At 44.6% G+C, this 24,544-nt stretch overlaps 1 protein-coding gene across 1 annotated transcript in view; it reads right to left on the bottom strand.

Annotated features, from left to right (window-relative positions):
* LDLRAP1 (low density lipoprotein receptor adaptor protein 1) overlaps positions 1 to 24,544 on the bottom strand; it is a 982,852-nt gene that overhangs the window by 562,361 nt on the left and 395,947 nt on the right. Inside the window, exon 3 of the mRNA XM_044060079.1 lies at positions 11,857 to 11,969. Within this exon, the coding sequence (XP_043916014.1) occupies positions 11,857 to 11,969 (113 nt within the window). The remainder of the gene's footprint in view (positions 1 to 11,856; positions 11,970 to 24,544) is intronic.

The following is a 24,544-nucleotide window of genomic DNA, read 5'->3' as shown; positions in this document are numbered from 1 at the left end:
GATTTTTGAGACCCTTTATCCTTTTGGTGAGGAACTTTTGTGGCCTCTCCAGCTGCAGCAAGTGTCGGGTCAGATACATTCCGAATGGGGCATTGTACTCAATCATTGGTCTGATGAGTGATGAGTATAGGGAGACTATGACCTCCCTTGATCTAGATGTGAATCCCTTCATAAGGTGGGCAATGTAGAAGGTCTTCCTAACTACTTTAGCAATATGAGTGTCAAATGAAAGGCTACTGTCAACCTGGGTTCCCAGGTCCCTGATGACTACTTCTGTGATCAGGGGATTGCCACCTATATGGTAGCTAGGGGTAACCTTGTTTTTCCCGAAGGGTATGACTATGCATTTCTTGGCATTTAACTTTAGGCCATGGCTCTGGCACCAGTTATCCGTTTCTGTGAGACCCTTCTGAAGGATATCTGTGTCAGATGTGTTTTCGACGGCCCAGTTTGCAGTCATCTGCAAACTTTGTCAGCCATAACCCTCCTGTGTTTGCTTGTACTTCAGAAAAGTAGATGCCAAACAAGAGTGGGCCTAGGACTGAGCCCTGTGGGACACCACTTGCAACAGGCTTTGAGTCTGACATGGCGCCAGCAACTCTGACCCTGTGGGTTCTGTCACTCAGCCAGTTTGCAACCCATCTTGTAATGTATGGGTTTACATTTAAGTTGATGAGTTTTTCAATGATACCAGTGGGGTATTGTATCGAAAGCCTTCGCCAGGTCTAGGTAGGCTGTATGGACTGCCTTTCCTCATCAATGGCCTTGGTGACTGTTTCAAAAAGTCAACCAAGTTTAAAAGGCATGATCTGCCTTTGACAAAGCCAAACTGGGTTGGATCCAAAGTCTGCAAATTCCTATGTCTTTATTTATGAGATCCATTATGATCCTCTCCATGGCTTTGCAGATAAGGCTTGTCAAGCTAATGGGACGGTAATTTCCAGGGTCGGTGGAGGCACCGCTTTGTGGAGTGGGACCACAGTCGCTGTGCTCCACCCCTGGCAATGATCCGGAGGTGAGACTGAGATTAAACAGCTGTCCTAACTGTGGGTTTAATTCCTCGTTGAGTTCGTGGAGCACACAGCCGGGACACCATCAGGTCCCATGGATGCTGTGTTCTTTGCCTTGGAGAGCAGTTCTCACCTGGGCTAGAGATGTTTGGGGCTACAATCATTTGGTATAGATATCTCTCCTTTAGGGGGGGAGAAGTTTGCACTGAACCTGTCAGCCAGTATGTTGGCAATGTCTGTAGGATCAGTAATCTTCACATCATTTTGGACTAATTCTGAGCATATCTGGGAGTTTCCTCCTAGGTTTCTGACATAGCTAAAGAATGCCTTATGGTTGTCTTTAGAGTCCTTAGCTATTTTTTTCTCAAAATTAGCTTTAGATGATTTTATGAGAGCTCTTAGCTTTTTACTTGTAGTGATCAGCGGTGTCTTACCTTTTAAGGATTTTGCTCTATCTTGTAGTAGCTTTCTCCTTTTGTTGTAGAGTTTGTTTATGGCTGGGGTCCACCAGACTGGACGCTTGCCTTTGGTACAAAGAGTCTTTGTTTTGCTTGGGATTGCCTGATCCATGCAGCCCTGCAGGTGCTGGTAGAAGGCATTTGTAAGTGATTCAGCGGTTTGAGTAATGTTTACCGCTCGGGGCCTTAAAGGAGACCACACTAGTCTTTAGAAGTGTGAAGTCGGCTTTGAAGTTCTTTACTGTGGTCTTTTTTATTTCGGTGGGGGGATGAGGACCTCCAGCGAGATTAGTTTGTGATCTGATCTCACCAGTGAGGGGTATACTTTCGGTGTTGAACATTGTGCTCCCATGTTCGTGATGATGAGATCAAGTATGTTTTCTCCTCTTGTGGGGATGGTGACTAGTTGTTCCATGGCATTTGAGTTTATGAATTCCAGAAACTTTTGGGCTAGAGTGTTTGGGCTTGAGTAGTGTTCCCAGTCTATATTAGGGTAGCTGAAGTCACCTAGTATGATGGTGTTCGGAGATACATTTATCCCCTCCAGTGTTTTTAGGAAGGCCATGTGAGGTTCCTGAGTTTGTGAGGGTGGCCTGTAACATGCTACAAATTGCAGAGCAGTCTTGCCTATGGTTAATTGCACCTGGATGGTTTCCGATGCATCGTGCGTTGCCACCAATCTTGAGGTGTGGGTGTCCTTGATGAATATGGATACCCCCCCTCCTTTCTTGGTATTGTCCGGATTTTGGGGCCGGAACGCATGATATGAGGTAAAACCTGATAGTGCTGGGGTGCTCTCAGGAGCCTTGAACCAGGTTTCTGTCACAGCACAGACATCGATGTTCTCTATACTGAGAAGGGCCTCGAAAAGTGCATCTTGAGGTTGAGACTTCTGGTATTGAGAAGCATTACCCTTAGTTTTTTTTCTTTTTTGTGTTCTAGGGTGGTAGGTTTAGAATTTGAGCCTTGCCTAAAAAGGCACTATGGGGTGGCAAGAGCCTTTGCCAAATCCGGAATCCCAGGGTGACAGGTGCAAGCCGCCCTTAAGCAGCGTGGCTTGTCCAGCATGTCATCCCAGGCAGACAGACATTGGATCCCCTTTGAATGACACCAGAGTTTAAGCCAATTGTTAAAGCTGATCATCTTATCTCTGTATTGTGGCATCATTCTTGGTGAAGGTAGGATACTGCTCAAGGTCAGGGTCATACCTACTTGGGCTACATAATCAGAGAGCTCCACTATGTCTCTTTTCATGTAGTCCAAGGAGGTACGTCTCAGGTCGTTTACACCAGCGTGGACAATGATTGAGTCGTACTTGTACCTGCTGTTGAGAGACCTGAGTGCATGCGTTATGTGGCGGATTCTAGCACCCGACAGGCAGCTTACTGTGACCTTCTCCTTACTCAGTCTGGTGAGCGGGACGTCAGTGTGTCTGACTATGGAGTCACCAATGACTAGTGTGTCTGACATAATGTAATTAAACTTTTTGCCAAAATAGTGTTGGGCGAACTCCGCCCGACGCTTAATAGTGCGTCTGTTGAACGTAGCACAAAAACGACAGGCCGAGACGTCGTGGTCTGGGCCTAAGCAAGGAATGCAGAGGGAATGAAAATCCTTATGCAGTATTTGCTTCCCACATGAAATGCAATTATTAACTTTGTCTGACATCGGTCTGAGGCAAGAAAAGTTTCCCCAACGGGGTACTTGGCTTTCAAGAAGACTTCGGTTGAAAAATATTCGTAATCTCAGGAGCTGGCCGACTGGCACTTGCGAACTGCTTCTGCTTCGGGCACCACGCGGCAAGAAAGACTGAAGAAAATGGCATCGGCTGGTTCTTTTATACCCCTGTCGCACAGACGTCAGGGAAGAAGCGACGACATCCAACGTCGGACCTAGACTTTGGAATTCGGCCGACCGAGGACCCGCCTGACGGCAGGAAAACCCATCTGTTATGACTGCAGCTGTATGCACGATGAACATCTAGAGCACAATAAACCTACACATAAAAGGGGGGCAAGCAGATTCCACAGAGAAGACAAGAACTCAACCAGAGCTACAAGATATGAGATGGCATAAATACTCATTACAACACTGACACTTGACAGGTTACTTTGACACTCCCCTCCTGGTTCCTGCTGCAGCACCCAAGCCCTCTCATGGGCAACAATGATGTTTGTTATAGAAAAAGAAAGAGATTAAGGCCCACTTTTTAAAGTACACTGCAAGCTCCTCACTGCAGGGACTGGCCACAAAACATAAGTTTTACACAGATTTCAGCAAATGCATTGTATGACACTACCTGCTACTCCAGACCACTGACTACTGCTTTAACAGTGATCAAATATAGCAGGGGGAAGTGTATTCACAGATGGCCTCAATACCCATCAAGTACTTCCATTTTATTATGTAGACCTTGGATGTCTGACAGATAAAAACAGTCACAATCAAAGTATTTCATCTTACTTCACAAAAATGCCCACTGATCTGGCAAAGCCACATTCACCACTGTTTAAACTATGCAAACAAGAGGGTCAGTCAACTTTCATCCACTGAGAGCTCCCACCCCCAACTCCAAGCAGTTACCACCACTTCTGTGAACACGGACATCTGACTGTGACAAAAGGTCATGTAATGAATTTCAACTTTTCTCCCACACACAAACAGTAGTCATAAATAAGTAATCAAATTTGCTTCACACAAAAACACATTAGTCCTAAAAGCCAAAACAATGAACAAACAGCAGCAACTAGCTATTTTTCTCCAGAGACAGCCCCAGCTAATTTGCCTGTTTAAATCTCAGATATCAGACTCAAGAAAAAAAAAATCTTGACTTCTTGAAGAACTAGGGGCAACAATGCCAAAAATACTGAGGAAACAAGAGCCCAAAATAAAGGAGAGACTTCTCCAACACTTGAGAGTTGCTAAATAGGTCTGTAAAGCACACATTTTCTGAAGGGTATGAAGTCATACTCAGGACATCCGCGGTGGTGCAGCGGTAGCGTTGTTGCCTCACCGCAAGAGGTTCTCCCGTTTGATTCTCGGCTGAAGTGTGGGGAGTGCCTTCTGTGTGGAGTCTGCATGTCCTCCCCGCAGTGGGGTGGGCATTCGAAAGACATGTGTAAATGGGCATGCCTGCGTTGAAGGTTGAACGTTGAGCTGGCACCTTGGCATTCATGAAAATTTACTGCCAATCATTAGCGGACCGGAGTTCCACTGTGGCGACCCCTAACCGGGAAAAGCCGAAAGACAAACAACAACATGAAGTCATACTCAATTCCCATCACCATCTAAGTGAATGTAACCATTTACGACTTACCAGAAAAACAAAACATGTACAACAAACCAAAAGTATAAGAAACTCAAGGACATTCTGAAAATTTGCAGATAAATGACGTACTCAAATTGCACTGTAAATCGAAAAACAATGCACTCCTCATACATGGAGGTCAGTCAGTAATAAACTTGCTCATCCCTTCACTACCTGCTACTCCTGCTACTGCTCTTGTCCACAGGGGCTACTCGCCACCCTTTACCCTTGAATATTCACAGGCTTTCTACTCCTTGCCCTGTCATAGCAAGAGTACAAAGTTATGCAAAATGGTCAGGTGCACATTACCTTCCCCATAGGACACTACTCAAGCTACAAGAAGCCTTTCTACAGTTTTTTTGGGGGGGACAGGACACCTTTGTTTGCTTTAAGAAAAAAACATGCGACAGAAAAGCATTCAGAGCCAAGCTACAACCAAGGAGTCTTCCTAATTAATCACCTTTCATACAAAAAAAAAAAAATTCACAGCTGGTCTTAACTGTTCTACAGCATAAACAATTGCCTTACAGAAGAAAAAAATGGTTAAATGTTTTTAAACAAGGATTTCAGCTCATTTATATAAAGGTTTCTAAAATTTAAACAGCTATGTCTGCACAATACCACTGGTCATATACAGCTACTTGCTGGCTATCTCATTTTGGTACAAGAAAAAAACCTTAACTTCATTAAGACCCAATAAACATCTGTCTAGAATATTTGCCTTGCATGTCTGGAGTTTAATAAACTCCACCAAAATTGCTTTCACAGCAGTTTTTTTTAACCTGTGTGAAGGGCAGACAACACTGCAGCTATGACAGACCATTCAGAATGTTACATGTTTAGAAACAATGTACACCTGTGTACTGTATGGTTCTGTAGACTTTCCTAGGTCTCCTGCAACTTACTATTAGGAGGTTCCACAAAACATGCACATATTCTAAGTTCTTGGTCCACTTTAAAGAATTGCAGCATTTACCCACTGCTTTATCACGCTATGTCTCAACACCTCAAGTTATTTGACATGAAGGCCTTTTACATTAAGGGCTTGTATCTTTTCACTCTGGATTGTACTTAAATGGACAGGCTACGACTCATTCATTCTAACACTGTCATTTCATGAAAACCATGTACATTCTCTCATTTACCAATAACTCATATTACTTCAGACTACCTAAAGTGGGGCATAAAGTACAGTTTTGTACCTACCATAAATGTAGATGTTCGAAGATCCACATTGCTGCAGTCCTTACATATGGGTAGTCCGCTGTCCTCGGTCGGCCCGAATACCAAAGTATAAGGCTGACGTCGGTCAAGGCGCTTAAAACTGACATCAGGACGTCAGGGTACAAAAGCGCATGACCGACGTCATTTCCTCAGTCTTTTCTTGCCCCAGATGTCAGAAGGCCCTAACAAGAAAGGCCAAAGCCAAAACCCAGCAAAACCTAACCAACCACCCGTGCACTAACCATATTTACAATATGTACAACACAAACCACACCACCACCTTCAACCACAGAGGGGAAGGAGGGAGGGTAAATTGGACTGCAGCAATGTGGATCTTCGAACATCTACATTTATGTTAAGTACAAAACTGTACTATGTTCTTCATCTCACATTGCTGCAGTCCTTACATATGGGTAGAATCCCAAAGCAGAGGTAAGGGAGGATGGCAAAACTATAAAGCATTAGGAGCTGCCAACATGCCCTGTAAAATTGCAGTGGCAAATCCAGCCCTAGATTTAGAGTAAAGTGGAAGGTGGTAATGCTTAGAGAAAGTATGTACTGAACTCCAAGTAGCTGCTTCCAAAATATCTTTAGTAGCCACCCCTTAAAAAGCTGTAGAAGTGGCAGTAGCCCTAGTGGAATGAGGCCTAATCCCAGCTGGAATCTCCTTACCATGATGGGAATAACAGAAAGCAATACAAAACCAATCCACTTAGAAATAGTTTGTTTTGAAACAGGTTTGCCCTGAGAACCCAAAGCAAAAGAAACAAACAACTGCTGAGACTGCCTGAACCCTTTAGTTCTGCTCAAATAATATCGCAACTGTCTGTGTATATCCAAAGTGTGCAAAATCCTTCCCCTTTATTTTGGGGGTTTGCATAAAAAGTAGGCAAATGAATAGTTTGGTTTAAAGCCACACTAGAAACCACTTTAGGCATAAAAGAAGGGTTAGTACGCAAAGACACCCTATCCTTGTGGAAAATTAAGAAAGGCTCAACTGCCATAAGGGCCTGTAATTCAGAAACCCTTCTCGCAGAGGTAATGGCCAACAAAAAGCAGTCTTCCATGATAAATATTTCAACTCTGCCGATGCTGCAGGCTCAAAAGGTTGTAGAGTGAGTTTCTCCAACACAAAATTGAGATCCCAAGCAGGAGTAGGAGCTCTACGTGGGGGTCTTATATTCTTTGCCCCTCTAAGGAATTGCTTAAACAAAGGCTGAGAAAATAATGGTGGGTCACAGTCATAGTGAGCAGAAATTGCTGCAGCATGAACCTTTATAGAGGAGAAGGACAAACCTTTGTCCAATAACTCAGTAAGGTATTGAAGCGCAACACTTAAATTAGGTTTAGAAACATCAAAGTCCTTTGCTGTACTCCAAATTAAAAATCTCCTCCATTTATCTGCGTAAACTTTCCTTGTACTAGGCCTTCTGGCCTCCAAAATAACATTCAAAACTTGTTGTGGAAGCTGAGACCCTCCAGGGTTTAAAACAGAATATGCCAGGCTGTCAGATGTAGAGAATGAAGTTTGACATTGAGTAAATGACTGTTCTCCTGAGACAGCAGGTGAGGAATCGAAGGCAAAGGCCATGGAGGCTCCTGTATCAGACTTCTCAGTAATGGGTACCAGTGCTGTCGAGGCCAATCTGGAGCTATTAAAATCATGTTTGGCTTGTCCTGTCTGACCTTCAGCAGTACCTTTGGGAGGAGAGGCAGAGGTGGAAAGGCATACACGTGAAGATTGCTCCAATTGAATGAGAGAGCATCCACTTTCCAAGCTGTGGGATGAAATTTTTTTGTGCAAAACTTTGGCAGCTGGTAATTTAGTGGAGAAGCGAACAGATCTATGTCTGGAGTTCCCCATAACACTGTCAATCTCTGAAATACATGAGGATCCAATTTCCACTCGTGGGGATCCATAATTTGTCTGCTCAACACATCTGCTAAGGAGTTCTGTGCTCCTGGCAGAAACCTTGCCTGAAGATTTAGCTGTAAACTGAGAGCAGTATCCCACAAAATCATTGCTTGTCTGCATAGAGGATAAGAATGCGTTCCCCCTTGCTTGTTGATGTACCACATGACAGTTGTGTTGTCTATTTGAATCAACACCTGCCCTGGAAGAAGTAAATCCTTGAAAGCTATCAATGCAAATTGGACTGCTAACATCTCCTTCAAGTTGATATGTAGATGTTGAAGTCTGGCAGGCCACGCGTCTTGTACCCATTTTCCATTTAGATGAGCTCCCCAAGCTTTGTCTGAGGCATCTGTCGTTAAAATCTGACTCGCCTCTAGCCGGGTCACAGAGAGTCCCTTGTTTAGGTGACATTCCTGCGCCCACCACAAAAATTCCTTCTGAATGCAAGGTATTATCTGAATGACAGTGTCCAAATCTTGGCAGTGCTGTGTCCATACATTCTTGAGATACCATTGTAGCTTCCTCATATGCAGTTTGGCATTGGGAAGTACCAGAATACAAGATGCCATGAACCCCAAGGCTTGAAGGACTGTCCTTGCAGTCAGCCTGGACTGACGAGACAACTGGTGGAAGTAAAGAGAAAGATTCTTTTGTTTGTCCGGGGTCAAAAAGGCCATCTGGGATGCTGTATTCAGTCTCACACCCAGAAAGCACATGTCCTGAGAGGGTACTAGACCGGACTTTATTTCGTTCACAGAATACCCCAGGCATCTTAACACTGCCATCACATACTGTAAATGATGAAGAAGTTCGTCCTTTTCTTGGGCCAGAATCAGGCAATCGTCCAAATAAGGATAAATCTGTATTCCTCTTAGCCTGAAGAAAGCTACCACTGGAGCCAGAACCTTCGTGAACACTCTGGGCGCAGTAGATAAGTCAAAGGGCAATGCAGAGAACTGATAATGTGAAGTCCCAGCCAAAACGCAGATACTTCCTGCAACTGGGCCTGATAGGAACATGAAGGTAAGCCTCCTTGAGATCCAGAGTCACCATCCAGTGATCTTTGCCCAGCAGAGGTAAAAGCTGTTGTAACGTCAACATTTTGAACTTGGGAATGTCCAGATATGTGTTGAGGATAGATAAATCCAAAATTGGTCTCCGCGTGTTTCCTTTCTTTGGTACTAGAAACAGGCGAGAATAAAATCCTAGGCCCACTTCTGGCAGAGGGACCGGTTGTATGGCCCCTATTTGAAGTAGTAGAGAAATTTGTTTGCGAGCCTCTAGTCTTTGCTGAGGAGGAACGTCCGGCATGCCTTTGAAAGGAGGCAAGGTATGGAAATAAAACTTGTAACCCTGGTGTATGATATCCAATACCCATTTGTCTTGGGTAATCAACATCCAATTTTCCTTGAAGAGTGCTAACCTTCCTCCCAAAGGCGCTGCCAGGCAAGAAGGATCTGGCAGCTGAAAAAGTAGGTCATTGGGCCTGTTTACGAAAGGACTGGCCCCTGCCCTCACCCGAAGATTGTGCAGGTGAACTCCCTGTTCTAGGCCTGAAAGAACTCCGAGCTCTGCCCCTACCACGTCTAGATCTACCCCTAGACTGAGAATCATAAGAAGGATACGTCCACCCCTTAGCAGGCCAATTCCTACTAAACTGGAGGCTGAACTTGCAAAAATCTTTAACAGCCTGCATAGACTTAGCCTTGTCTTCCATTTTCTTCAAGACTGACTCCACAGGTGAACCAAACAACACATCAGACTGCAAAGGAGCATCCAAAATCCTTGTCTTAACATGGTCAGATAAATTCTGATCCTTCAGCCAGGCGTGCCTCGAAGAACTGAGCCAGTGGCAGCCACCCTAGACAAGGCCTGCACAGCATCAAAACCACACTGTAATGAATGCTTACCCACCTGTTCAGAGACATGCACCAAATCTTGTAATTCTTTACACTCAATACCTTCCGCCAGAGCATCCACCTTAGACTTCAATTGAGAAAGAAGAAAGTTTTGATATTTCAACATATGAAACTGGCAATTCAAAGCCCTCATAGCTAAGGTAGAAGATGTATAGACCTTCTTTCCCCATCTATCCAAAGCTCTGGCTTCTTTATCTAGAGGAACCGGATTTTTACAACAGAGGCCTTGACACCCTTAGGTCCCTGACTAATAGTTTCTGGGTCCGCCCTAGGACTCTTATAAAGATATTTATGAGCCTCAGGCACCCTGTAATACCTATCCGGTTTAACAGGAGCAGGAGGTAGAGAATCAGGATTAAGTGAAGCCTCTGCAAACACATCTTCCACAACATCCAGAACAGGGGGTATAGCCAAGGGCCTATGCTGGGGTAACAGCAAAAACTCCCTAAGCCTTTTCCTAGAATCAGCGAAGTCCTGACCTTCCCACTTAAAATGTTCCCTCATAGAATGAAGCGTCTCTGAAAAAGAAAAATCCTCTGGAGGAGAAGCAGAAGGAGTGGAATCATCTGCATCAGAATCAGAATAAGGAGAGTACTCCTGCAAGTCTTCAGCTGAAGACTCTGAAACATCCTGAGCCTGCTCAAAACTTCCCAACTCTGGCTCCACCCTAGGCCTCTTATCAGGAGGGGGCAAAGAACCTCTAATCAGAGTAATCAAATCTTCTGCCATTTTAAGCATGTGCTTCTTAGGCACAGACCCTGCTGAACTAGGAGTGACACCAACAGAAGCTAAAACTGGCCTGCCCCTGGGAGAAGCCTTGGAAACAGAAGGAGAAGGCCTAACCACCCTAGGAAGGGAGGGGATTACAGTAACTTGAGAAGCCCCTTCAGCCTGACCTGCCTCCTGAGAGACCACCTCCTGCAAAATCAAAGTCTCCCCCTGAGACTCCAGAGAAGTCTCCGTCGGAACCACTGGTTCCACTGAAGCCTGTAAAGAACCGGCGTCCGGAACGGACGACTCATCTTGCCTGGGTTTAACTGCTTTGTCTTTGCGCTTCTTCGCAGAAGCGGGCGCCGGAGAATCCGACGGCATATTATAATTGCACCGCTTCCCAAAGACCAGCCTAGCACAATCTAACCTTCGCTTAATAGTGCGTTTATTGAACCTAGCACAAAAGCGACACCCAACAACGTCGTGCTCAGGCCCCAAACAAGGAATACACAAAGAATGACAATCCCTATGCGGTATCTGTTTCCCACAAGAAATACAGTTATTCACTTTTTCTGACATCCGGTAAAACACTGAGGCAAGAAAAAACCAAAATATTCCCCAACGGGGTACTTAGCCAACTTGGATTCGGTCTGAAACTCCGAATTCGAAAAATTTCAGAACGCCAAACGGCACTTGCAACGCTGCTTCTGCATCGGACCATGCGGCAAAAAAGACTGGGGAAATGACGTCGGTCATGCGCTTTTGTACCCTGACGTCCTGATGTCAGTTTTAAGCGCCTTGACCGACGTCAGCCTTATACTTTGGTATTCGGGCCGACCGAGGACAGCGGACTACCCTTATGTAAGGACTGCAGCAATGTGAGATGAAGAACATCATCCTTTTTCCATTTTTCACAAATATTTTGAATAAAGCCAAAGAAAGCAAGACTCTGACAAGACCTTGCAGCCTTCTACCAATAATTCTCAATACTACATCCATTAACCAGTTCTAAACCAATTATATTTCAGATTCATGGATAGGATTCTTGTCTTAATATAGGGTATGAAAAACAAATGCCAGACGCAAATGTAGTACATCCTAGAATAAAAGCACTGGAGGCATTTGCTCCCTTAGCAATTAAATTCAATGAATTAACTAAGAAATCAATTGAAAAAAGGACCAACTGGAACGACAAACGCACCAAAGCAACTATGCAAAAAAGAACTTGGAAAAATGGAGGCAAAAGGTAAAAAGCAGCAAAACTAGTACAGCAAAGAAAGCAGAGATGAAAATACTGAGCCTTCCTACATACCTATATATTGAAACATTTTCAATGAGGTCACTGCTTAAAGCGTCATACAGAATGATTCCACGGGGAGATACCTTCAATGTGACTTTTCGTAGTTTCTTCCCACTTGCTTTTGCCTAGAGAGAGAAAAGAACAGCATGAAGGATCTGAACGCCTTGTGTACAACTTCTGAAGTGCTACCTGAAGTTACATGTGGGATACCATCCACAAATCCAGGAAAAGTACAGTTTTGTACCTACCATAAATGTAGATGTTCGAGGATTCCATTGCTGCAGTCCTGACTATTGGGTATAGTCCGCGTCCCAGTCGGCCCGAATACCAGAGTATAAGGCTGACGTCGGTCATGGCGCCTTAGACTGACGTCAGTACGTCAGGGTACTAATGCGCATGACCGACGTCATTTCCTCAGTCTATTCTTGCCCCAGATGTCAGAAGACCCAAAAAGACAAGTCCCAAAAAACCTGCACCAAAAAACATGTACAATATATACAACAATATATACAAAAATATAAGCATGTAAACTCACCTACACAACCACCCCTAAACACAGAGGGAAGGAGGGAGGGTAAATTGGACTGCAGCAATGGAATCCTCGAACATCTACATTTATGGTAGGTACAAAACTGTACTATGTTCTTCGTCTTCCATTGCTGCAGTCCTGACTATTGGGTAGAATCCCAAAGCAGAGGAAAGGGAGGCTGGCAAATTATAAGGAAGTAGGAGCTGATAACATGCCTTGCAAAACAGCAGTGGCAAAACCAGCCCTAGACTTAGAGTAGATAGGAAGATGATAATGCTTAGAGAAAGTATGCACTGAACTCCAAGTAGCTGCTTCCAAAATATCCTTAGTTGCCACCCCTTAGAAATGCTGTTGAAGTGGCAGTAGCCCTAGTGGAATGAGGCCTAATCCCAGCTGGAATCTCCTTGCCATGATGGGAATAACAAAATGCAATGCAAAAGCCAATCCACCGGGAGATAGTTTGTTTTGACACAGGCTTGCCCTGTGAACTCAAGGCAAAAGAAACAAACAACTGCTGAGACTGCCTAAAATCCTTAGTCCTGCTTAAATAATATCTCAATTGCCTGTGTACATCTAAAGTGTGCAAAATCTTTTCCCCTTTATTTTGGGGATCTGCATAAAAAGTAGGCAAATGAATAGTTTGGTTTAAAGCCACACTAGAAACCACCTTAGGCATAAAGGAAGGATTAGTACGTAATGATACCCTATCCTTATGGAAAATCAAAAAGGGCTCTACTGCCATAAGGGCCTGCAACTCAGACACCCTTCTTGCAGAAGTAATGGCCAACAGAAAAGCAGTCTTCCATGACAAGTATTTCAACTCAGCAGTAGCCGCAGGCTCAAAAGGTTGTAGAGTAAGTTTTTCCAACACAAAATTGAGATCCCAAGCAGGAGTAGGAGCTCTACGTGGGGGTCTTATATTCTTTGCCCCTCTAAGAAACTGCTTGAACAAAGGATGCGAAAACAAATGTGGGTCACAATCATAATGAGCTGAAATTGCTGCAGCATGAATCTTAATGGAAGAGAAGGACAAACCTCTGTCCAATAACTCAGTAAGATATTGAAGAGCCACACTCAAATTAGGCTCAGAAATCTCCAAATTCTTTGCTGTACTCCAAAATAAAAATCTCTTCCATTTGTCTGCGTACACCTTCCTTGTACTAGGTCTTCTAGCTTCCATAATCACATTTAAAACTTGTTGAGGAAGTTGAGACCTGCTGTGCTTCAAGAGAGAATATGCCAGGCTGTTAGATGAAGAGAGTGAAGCTTGACATTGAGCAGATGACCATCCTTCTGAGATAACAGATGAGGAATCAGAGGTAAAGGCCATGGAGGCTTCCTTACCAGACTCCGTAGTAGTGGATACCAGTGTTGCCGAGGCCAATCTGGAGCTATCAAAATCATCCTTGGCCTGTCTTGTCTGACCTTTAATAATACCTTTGGAAGAAGAGGCAGAGGTGGAAAGGCATAGACATGAAGGTTTTTCCAACTGAAAGACAGAGCATCCACTTTCCAAGCTGTGTGATGAAACCCTTTGTGCAATACTTTGGCAGCTGGTGGTTTAGTGGAGAAGCGAACAGATCTATGTCTGGAGTTCCCCATGACACTGTCAATTTCTGAAATACATGAAGATCCAGTTTCCACTCGTGGGGATCCATGATTTGTCTGCTTAACACATCTGCTAGGGAGTTCTGTGCTCCTGGCAGAAACCTTGCCTGAAGAGTTAGTTGCAGGCTTAACGCAGTCTCCCATAAAATCATTGCTTGCCTGCATAGAGGATAAGAATGTGTTCCCCCTTGCTTGTTGATGTACCACATGACAGTTGTGTTGTCTGTTAGAATCAACACCTGCCCTGGAAGAAGTAACTCCTTGAAAGCCATCAATGCAAACTGGACTGCTAACATCTCCTTCATGTTGATATGTAGATGTTGTAGTCTGGCAGGCCACTTGTCTTGTATCCACTTTCCATTTAGATGAGCTCCCCAAGCAGTGTCCGAGGCATCTGTCGTTAAAATCTGACTCGCCTCTGGCCGGGTCACAGAGAGTCCCTTGTTTAGGTGACATTCCTGAGCCCACCACAAGAATTCCTTTTGAAGGCAAGGTATTATTTGAATGACAGTGTCCAAATCCTGGCAGTGCTGTGTCCATACATTTTTGAGATACCATTGCAGCTTCCTCATATGCAGTTTGGCATTGGGAAGCACCAGAATACAAGATGCCATGAACCCTAATGCTTGAAGGACTGTCCTTGCAGTCAGCACGGACTGATGAGATAGTTGATGGAAGTAAAGTGACAGACTCTTTTGTTTGTCCGGGGTTAAAAAGGCCATCTGGGCTGCTGTATTCAGTCTCACACCCAGAAAGCACATGTCTTGAGAGGGTACTAGACTGGACTTTATTTCGTTCACAGAATACCCCAGGCATCTTAGCACTGCTATGACATATTCCAGATGCTGTAGAAGGTCTTCCTTTTCTTGAGCCAGAATCAGGCAGTCGTCCAAGTAAGGATAGATTTGAATGCCTTGAAGCCTGAAGTAAGCTATCACTGGAGCCAGAACCTTTGTGAATACTCTGGGCGCAGTAGAGAAGCCAAAGGGCAATGCAGAGAACTGATAATGAAAATCTCCAGTTCGAAACCGCAGATACTTTCTGCAACCTAGCCTTATAGGCACATGAAGGTAAGCTTCCTTGAGATCTAAAGTTACCATCCAGTGATCTTTGCCCAGCAGAGGTAACAGTTGTTGTAACGTCAACATCTTGAACTTGGGAATGTCCAGATAAGTGTTGAGGATAGATAAATCCAAAATTGGTCTCCACGTGTTCCCCTTCTTTGGTACTAGGAACAGGCGAGAATAAAATCCAAGCCCCTTTCTGATACAGGGACTGGCTGAATGGCCCCTATCCGAGTAACTGAGAAACTTGCTTGTGAGCCTCTTTTCTTTGTGGAGGAGGAACATCTGGCATGCCTTTGAAAGGGGCATTGTGTGGAAATAAAATCTGTAACCGTGATGAATGATATCCAGCACCCATCTGTCTTGAGTGATTAAATCCCAATTTTCTTTGAAAAGAGACAGTCTTCCTCCCAAAGGAGCTGCCAGACGAGAATCCACTGGCAGCTGAAAAGGCAGGTCATTGGGTCTGCTTACGAAAGGACTGACCCCTGCCCTCACCAGAAGTCTGAGCAGGTGAACTCTCTGATCTAGGCCTAAACGAACCTTGAGCCCTGCCCCTACCACGCCTAGACCTACCCCTAGACTGGGAACCATAAGCAGGATATGTCCACCCCTTAGCAGGCCAATTTCTACTAAACCGGAGGCTGCACCTGCAAAATCTTTAACAGTCTGCATAGACTTAGCTTTGTCCTCCATTTTCTTTAAAACTGCTTCCACAGGCGGTCCAAACAACACATCAGACTGTAAAGGAGCATCCAAAATCCTGGTCTTAACATGCTCAGCTAAATTCTGATCCTTCAACCAGGCATGTCTGCGAAGAACAGAACTAGTAGCAGCCACCCTCGAGGAGGCCTGAACAGCATCAAAACCACACTGCAAAGAATGCTTACCCACTTGTTCAGACACATGAACCAAATCCAGCAATTCTTTACACTCAATACCTTCCGCCAAAGCATCCACCTTAGATTTCAATTGTGAAAGGAGATAATTCTGATATTTTAGCATATGAAACTGACAATTCAACGCCTCATGGCTAGAGTGGAAGAAGTATACACTTTCTTACCCCACCTATCCAAAGCCCTTGCCTCTTTATCAGAGGGTACAGGATTTTTAACCACAGAAGCTTTAACACCTTTAGGCCCCTGAGAAACAGTTTCTGGGTCCCCTAGGACTCTTAAACAAATACTTATGAGCTTCGGGCACCCTATAATACCTATCAGGCTTAACAGGAGCAGGAGGCAAGGAGTCAGGGTTCAGGAAGCCTCTGCAAAAACATCCTCCACCACATTCAACACAGGAGGAATAGCTAAGGGCCTATGCTGGGGTAAAACAAGAATTCCCTAAGCCTTTTCCTGAATCAGAGTAATCCTGGCCTTCCCATTTAAAGTGCTCCCTCATGGAGTGAAGAGTCTCTGAAAATGAAAAATCCTCAGGAGGAGAAGCTGTAGGAGTGGAATCATCCACATCAGAATCAGAATAAGTAGGAAACTCTTGTAAGTCTTCCACAGAAGACTCTGAAGCCTGTGAACACTGTTCAAAACTATCAAACTCCTGTTCCACCCTAGGCCTCTTATCAGGCGGGGGCATAGAACCTCTAATTAGAGTAATCAAATCTTCTGCCATTTTAAGCATATGTTTCTTAGGCACAGAGCCCGAAATGCTAGGAGAAGCCCCACAGAAGCTGAACTTGGCCTACCTCTAAAAGAAGCTTTGGCAACAGAAGGAGAGGCCCTAACTACCTTGGGAAGAGAGGGAAGAACAGTTACCTGAGAAGCCCCGTCAGCCTGGCCTACCCCCTGAGAGGGCACATCCTGTAACAATAAAGTATCTGCCTGAGACTCCATGGAGACTCCTGGCAAAACCTCTGGCTCCACTGAGTTTACTAAAGGACCGTCGTCCGGGTCTGCCGGTTCCTCACCCCTAGGCTTCACTGTTTTGTCCTTGCGCTTCTTGTATGAACCGGCGCCGGAGCATCCGACGGCATATTATAATTGCAACGCTTTCCAAACACTAACCTAGCACAATCTAGCCTCCTCTTAATAGTGCGCTTGTTAAATCTAGCACAAGAGCGGCAACCAACAACGTCGTGCTCAGGCCCTAAACAAGGTATACACAATGTATGATAATCCCTATGCGGTATCTGCTTCCCACAAGAAATACAGTTATTCACTTTTTCTGACATCCGGTTAAATACTGAGGCAAGAAAAAACCAAAATGTTCCCCAACGGGGTTACTTAGCCAACTCTGTTTTGGTCTGAAACTCCGGTTTCGGAAAATCTCAGAACGCCAACCTGCACTCGCAAAATTGCTTCTGCATCGGACCATGCGGCAAAAAAGACTGAGGAAATGACGTCGGTCATGCGCATTAGTACCCTGACGTACTGACGTCAGTCTAAGGCGCCATGACCGACGTCAGCCTTATACTCTGGTATTCGGGCCGACTGGGACGCGGACTACACCCAATAGTCAGGACTGCAGCAATGGAAGACGAAGAACATCCAGGTTCAACAGGTCCAGACTTAAATGGAAAGTAAAACCCTGAAGTCAAAGCAATGAAAGTGCAACACGTTCAACACAAGCCACCGCCTATGTATAAAAATCTTCCAGCCCACTAACAAACACTGCATCCAATGCCAATACACCAATCCCTCTGCAATACATACAGTAGAGCTCACCTAAGGACATTTACAGAACAGAGACCACCTGGCTTCAACAGTAAAATGTATTCCCATTAAAATGGGACAATATCAGGCCCCCACTATGTACAGCCCCAATACCTATAGGATTCAAATTTTCAAACATCCGCCCTCATTACTTGTCAGCACAAAAGAAGTAAGCGAAGTTCAACCTTGACTAATATTGCCAAAAACTGTACCTTAAAGATGTACATTATAACAAGCAGCAAATTAGTCCATTTTAAACAAAGTGCCGGCTCCAGCTACCTTAAACAAATGTTATATACTTGCTAAAACAAATCTTTAACTTTAGTAGTAGGTTCTTTTTGGTAAACATCAGAACTATCTGCCACAAACATGTTTACTGTGACAAAGCTTTCTCAGAAAGCTCGCTTCCTCATCAAATATTATAAATCTCTGTTCTGCTTTCCATTTTAAAGTTTCCCTTCAACAATGATTATCAGTAGACTCCAGTAACCCTCCTTGATTACTGGGTCTACATATCCCCGCCTGACTCTCCAGAACTTGATCCTACTTGGGGGGGTTGGGGCAAGTGAAGAGATATCCTGGAATAGTGTCACACTGTTGCTTTGGGATCATTTTTCCTATTTATCTCTACCCCTAGGCAAGCCCAGCAACTCTGAGGATGGGATACAATGGGTATCAGCACTGCATGGTCCCCCAAGTTCCATAAGGAGCTAACATCAGCAGTACACTCCACCTACCCTCAGGAAGCACTTAGCTATTACCTTTGTCTCCAACCAAATTTCTGGCTTCACAGGCTTTTGCCAAGCCTATGACCAAGACAGTCCATCAAGAAGTTCAGCCACATCAACATGCACTGACAGAAACTAGTGGTGCCCCCACCCCCATTAAACAGACTTTCTCCAGATATTCCTGGTAAAATCCTACAATTACCTATCCACACTGGTTTTAAGGACTGCCAAGGAAATATCAGGCTTGATAGGCAAGGGCAGCCTATTCCAGAAACCAGGTAAATGGTGGGTTAGGCATCTAACACGCCATCTGGTTCTGATGCGATGTTCTAGAGTCCTACACCAAGGACCACCTACTCTATTAGGTGAAGGAGTTCAATGAGTTGCAGGGTCATTCACAGCATGGAATGCTGTGCAGAGATCACTCCTCGGGAGTCTGCATGGCATGGAGTAGAACGACAGAGCTTTTAGTTAGAGTAACTAAGGGTACGGAGACCCGAGATCTTTGAGGAAATGGCCTCGCACTGGTTTAGGTGCCTGGTGAGGTACATGCCAAAGCGTACATTATATTCAATGATGGGCCTAATAAGAAATGAATAGAGTAAGATTAGAACTTTGGCCCTACAGGAGATGCCACAAAAGATGTGTCCCTTGAGGTATAAAGAAGGATTTTCTAACTATCACAGACAAATGGTGGTATAAGAAAGAGACGCACGTACCCCAAATCCTGGATGGCTGCATCAAATATAAGTGGAAAGTTATCGATATGGTAAATCTAGCATCACTACTGTTTACCAAATGGATACTATGCTGCATTTCTTGATTTGGTCCAGCCCTTGTGGAGAATTAGAGTATCAGAATGGGATCTCATGACTGCTCCCAGTTTCTAGTTAGTCAACTTAGATAGTGAATGTCTCTTCATATTAGCTTTTATGTTGCATAAGTATAAACACCAAACAGGAGGGGTCTCAAGACGCAGCCTTGCAGGATACCACTAGTGACATTTTTTCTGTCAACAGAAAATACTCCCCCATACTTAACTTTATGGGTTTTGCAAAACAGCCAATTACAAATTCAGCAAATTATGTATGGGCTAATGTTATGTTGGAAGAGTTGCTCACTCGCAGCAATGGTGACAGTAGCAAAGGCTTTGACAATGGCTAGATAAGCAGTTTGGAGTGTATGCATCTTATCCATGGCCTCAGTAAACTTTTCAAGGAACTCAACCAAGTTGAGCTGGTGTGATCTGCCTTTTACAAAGTCAGACTGGTGTTTATCCAAAGAAAAGAGGTCACCTATATCACCATCTGTTCAAATACAATAAGCTCTAAAGCCTTGCAAATACTACTGAGACTAACAGGCACATAACTCCCATGGTCAGCAGAGAAATCCCCTTTACTGCAAGGGCACCACAAATGCCATTCTTTACTCTTCGGGAGACAAATAGTGGAGTGATGCAGACTGAACAGTTGACAGAGGTATTTTGCCAAGTGGGACTTCATCATTGGATGGCTACTAAGTGTATGCTAAGTGTATTGTAGGAACTCAAAGTTGTTTTTCATTTTAGAAAGTGCCAAAGACTTTGTCCAAACAGATTAACAGAAGGATGTGTGAGGGAAAATGGAGGAGAGACGGGTGGGTGGGTGTAATGAAGATGGCAGACAATTTGTCTAAGAATATTAGCAATGTCCTTTAGGTCAGATGAGCTGGCACCATTTGATACAACTTCAGTGCAGAACCTTATTTTGCTTCTAATCTTCCTAATATTAGCTAAAGGGCTTAAGGTTATCTTTTGAATTACTTGGCAATCCTAAGTTCATAGTTGGCCTTAAATTTCCAAAGGAACTTGCCTGAGAGACTTACCAGTTTTTAAAGGGGAAACTGAGCCACCATGCGCACACAGGGGAAACTGAGCCACCATGCGCACACAGGGGAAACTGAGCCACCATGCGCACACAGGGGAAACTGAGCCACCATGCGCACACAGGAAACTGAGCCACCATGCGCACAGGGGAAACTGAGCCACCATGCGCACACAGGGGAAACTGAGCCACCATGCGCACACAGGGGAAACTGAGCCACCATGCGCACACAGGGGAAACTGAGCCACCATGCGCACACAGGGGAAACTGAGCCACCATGCGCACACAGGGGAAACTGAGCCACCATGCGCACACAGGAAACTGAGCCACCATGCGCACACAGGGAAACTGAGCCACCATGCGCACACAGGAAACTGAGCCACCATGCACACAGGGGAAACTGAGCCACCATGCGCACACAGGAAACTGAGCCACCATGCGCACACAGGGGAAACTGAGCCACCATGCGCACAGGGGAAACTGAGCCACCATGCGCACAGGAAACTGAGCCACCATGCGCACACAGGGAAACTGAGCCACCATGCACACAGGGGAAACTGAGCCACCATGCGCACAGGGGAAACTGAGCCACCATGCGCACACAGGGGAAACTGAGCCACCATGCGCACACAGGGGAAACTGAGCCACCATGCGCACACAGGGGAAACTGAGCCACCATGCGCACACAGGGGAAACTGAGCCACCATGCGCACACAGGGGAAACTGAGCCACCATGCGCACAGGGAAACTGAGCCACCATGCGCACAGGGGAAACTGAGCCACCATGCACACAGGGGAAACTGAGCCACCATGCGCACAGGGGAAACTGAGCCACCATGCGCACACAGGGGAAACTGAGCCACCATGCGCACACAGGGGAAACTGAGCCACCATGCGCACACAGGGGAAACTGAGCCACCATGCGCACATGCCTTGAAAATGTGCTCTCCCCTCCTCTGCCCCATGACAGGCATAAGCATACTTCACTGCTAGCACCTCAGATGCCAAAGCCACTAATCGAATCCAGGTCACCTGGGCCAGTCACTGCTTTATCTCTCTGCCACAGCAATGGCCCTTTACAGTTCTTCTTAAGAAGTGCAAATATTCACATTCATCTTACAAGCTTAACAGGACATAGGAAACAAAAGGGATGGAACCTGATAACCTCAGGCTAAGGGAAGAGTAACAGGCTAAGGGAAGAGTATGAAAGTGCTATCAAAGATGCACCCACTTCTTACATGGTATGCCAAGTATGTATCTTTTGCATCCAATAAAATGTAGTTCCATCTTTGGTAACCATCAAGACAGAGCCCTAGCATACCCCTCCTGTGTAGCGCTGTCATTGAAGCATCCCTTAAACAGAACAGGAAAATGTTGCTGCCTCTAGATATTTTGCCCCGAGCCCACCAGTCATTTGGTGACTCTGACAACTGCAGCATGTGGAAGAAAAATCGGCTCCCAACTGCCTCCTGAGAGAAACAGTTAGGAAGAACTTCATAAGTGTCACTGACCACTGTGTCTGATGAAGACCTCCAGGACAAGGGCGATTACCTTATAGGCGACCTTGCTGAAAGCTTCCTTGTCAAGACCATCCTCTTGTTGCATCAGAAGAGGAACACCAATATTTTAAAGACAAAGGTACTAAACGTATTTGGTTCCGTGTATTAAATGCGTTTCAGTGTTTTGTTTTGTTAACTAGAATCGCATTTGACACCGGCTCCTCTGCATTGTGGAGGCTGAACATTCACCTTTTACAGCTGCTTGTGTTTTTTTTTTTTTGCCTTTCTCCTCCATGTCACTGATGTGATTCCTGTAAAACAGAAGGGATTCTGTAAAAACAGTATCCAAAAGGTCACCTTGTTATCCTCCACATACACAGAAAAAGAATTAATAAAGGAGTTTTGGACTAAGGAGATGCCAGTTCCTGTAGTTGTAGCCATAACTTTAGCCAGACTAATAATGACAAAGCATGTGGTTTCGTACTAGTGAAAAATGTGGCCTAATCCATTGGCTTTTTATAGGTCATCCAGTAGCGCCTCAATCATTTTATCAAACAACTTTCTCATAAAACAGAGACGGTTCTAGATCTCTCTGAATGGTATAGGACAAACAACCTTGCCAAGCATTCAATCAGCCTTGACTCCATAGCCAATGATGGAAATCAGAGCTTTAAATGAGTAGAAATATTCTAGATTCTTGCAAAACAAAACAAAAAAATAATTCAGCTCAGACTCCAAAGTTGCTAACAAGACTTCAAAGTCACAGTGGGTAGAATACCTGGTCTGCCTTTTGTGGCACTGGGACCACCACAGCAGAATCCTTTAAAATGTCTACCAAGAGTGAAATCATCCAAGATGTGTACATGATAAAATGGCTTTTCATAGCCTCTTGGGGAAGACTCCTGTGACTCAGGAGGGCCAAACAGCTCCTTTTGTGTGCCTTCTGTTTGGAAGGGCTACAGAAAGCTCACTAGGAGGCTAAAGTTGTAAAACTGGTCTGCTGTATAAATGTCGAAGAAACACCTGTAAATAGCGCCCTAAGAATCACTGTTAGCTGTGATTGGGAGGCAACAGAAATGGAGTGGACCGCTGTAAGTTTCTTATGGTACCATTACGATCTGAATACGACAAACATATCACTAGAAATGGAGGTTGTCAAAGTCAGCCCAGTAGCTTTCAAGCTCAGCATCAACATCCATAAAAAAAGTAGTGTGTGTGTGTATATATATCTATACTATGAAAGCAGGCTGGGGCCTGTACGACATAAAATCTGAAGCTGGGACAGAAAGAGTGGGGATAAACTGATTTGATGCAGGTACCATCACCAACATGCTGCACAATCTAAAGGCCTTCATAAAGGGCAACGTCAAGATAATTCAGTTTCAGATCACCAGTAATGGGCCTCTATACCACAACATTGGAAAACAGTACTGAAAAAAAGAAACTTGCCCTACAAAAACAGTTAAAACCATGGTACTTTCAAACATGCTCCTAGCATCCCCTTAGCTGAGGGAATGACAGAGACCATTTAAAAATATATATTTTTTTTATACAGTCAAATTGGAGAAAGGAGGAACCTGATAGCAAAGAAGGTACCAATGGAAGAGGCACCTGGCAAGATCTTCAAAGGTTTTAGGGGGGGGGACAAAAATAGTTGCCAGTTTCTCCTTGCCCTGATATGTCAAACTTGATTTATGTGTGGAAGGATCCGTGCAGACTGAAGAGGAAACCAAATGAGTGCAGAAACGGAAGATCATGGAACATGTACCCTACTGGCATACTATGACTCAAGTCTCTTAATTATTTTTCCCTTATGAAAGCTGGACTGACACTGCATGCCTGGTATCAAAATCCAACAAACACAGATCTGGAATTAGAAGTATTCAAACAAGGACCCTCTTCATGAGGAAGTAATGCAATAACTCATCTCATCTGGGTACCCTAGTAAAACTGAGGCATGGAATGCACTTTGAGATCTTGCAGCCTTCATCCAGAGACAAACTTTGTGCCTGCTGTGGATAAAGTGCCAATGTTTTCTTAAGCATTTCAGCATAATTAGATGAAAGCTCAAAGGCTCAGCATACCAAGGAAGGGTGGGATATACAACACAGCAATAATGCAGAAAAGAAAGTTATTCTATAAATCAGAAAAACAAATGTTCGATCTTCCAAAAAAGTTAGATTATTAAAACACACAATTCCAACACTTGGTTCAACTAGCAATTAAATATATACTGTGCCCAAGCTCCTCACAAGGCCAAGAAGAAATGGGCTGCACAATGAGACTGGAGGAAAGAAGACAAGCAGAATGAGAATGATTTAGATGTTCAGCTATCCTGTGGTAGGTAATCCTGACAGTTACTGAAAGTAGACCACTTAGACTATGAGCTCAAATATCAGTACTGCTTGCCAGTCGCATACTACACATGGATAAAGCCTTTACTGAACTGCAGGTAATTTGAGTTTCAATACTGGCTCAGGTGCCTGTAGGACCAGAGATGGAAGAATGGAAGTGAAACCACTGCCAGCTCCTCCATCCTTGTGGGGGGGCTGATTTGACATAATGCTGACACCTAGCAGGGGCACTAGATGTTATCCAGTGGAGTTCCAAGCCAGCAGAGCCTGCACTGTCATGGTCCTTAGCACCAGTAAAGCCAAGGTGAATCAAGAGTGCAAGAGCATACTTCCCCTCAGAGGACGACAACATCAGGCTTTGAGAAACCATCAAATGGGGGATGGTAGGCTACA

This window comes from Protopterus annectens, chromosome 1.part2 (genome assembly GCF_019279795.1).
Source record: "Protopterus annectens isolate FY-2018-M chromosome 1.part2, PAN1.0, whole genome shotgun sequence".
In the NCBI taxonomy this organism is placed as follows: Eukaryota; Metazoa; Chordata; order Ceratodontiformes; family Protopteridae; genus Protopterus; species Protopterus annectens.
The sequence above is the reverse complement of the archived record's forward strand: the minus strand, read 5'-3'. Positions and strand labels throughout refer to the sequence as shown.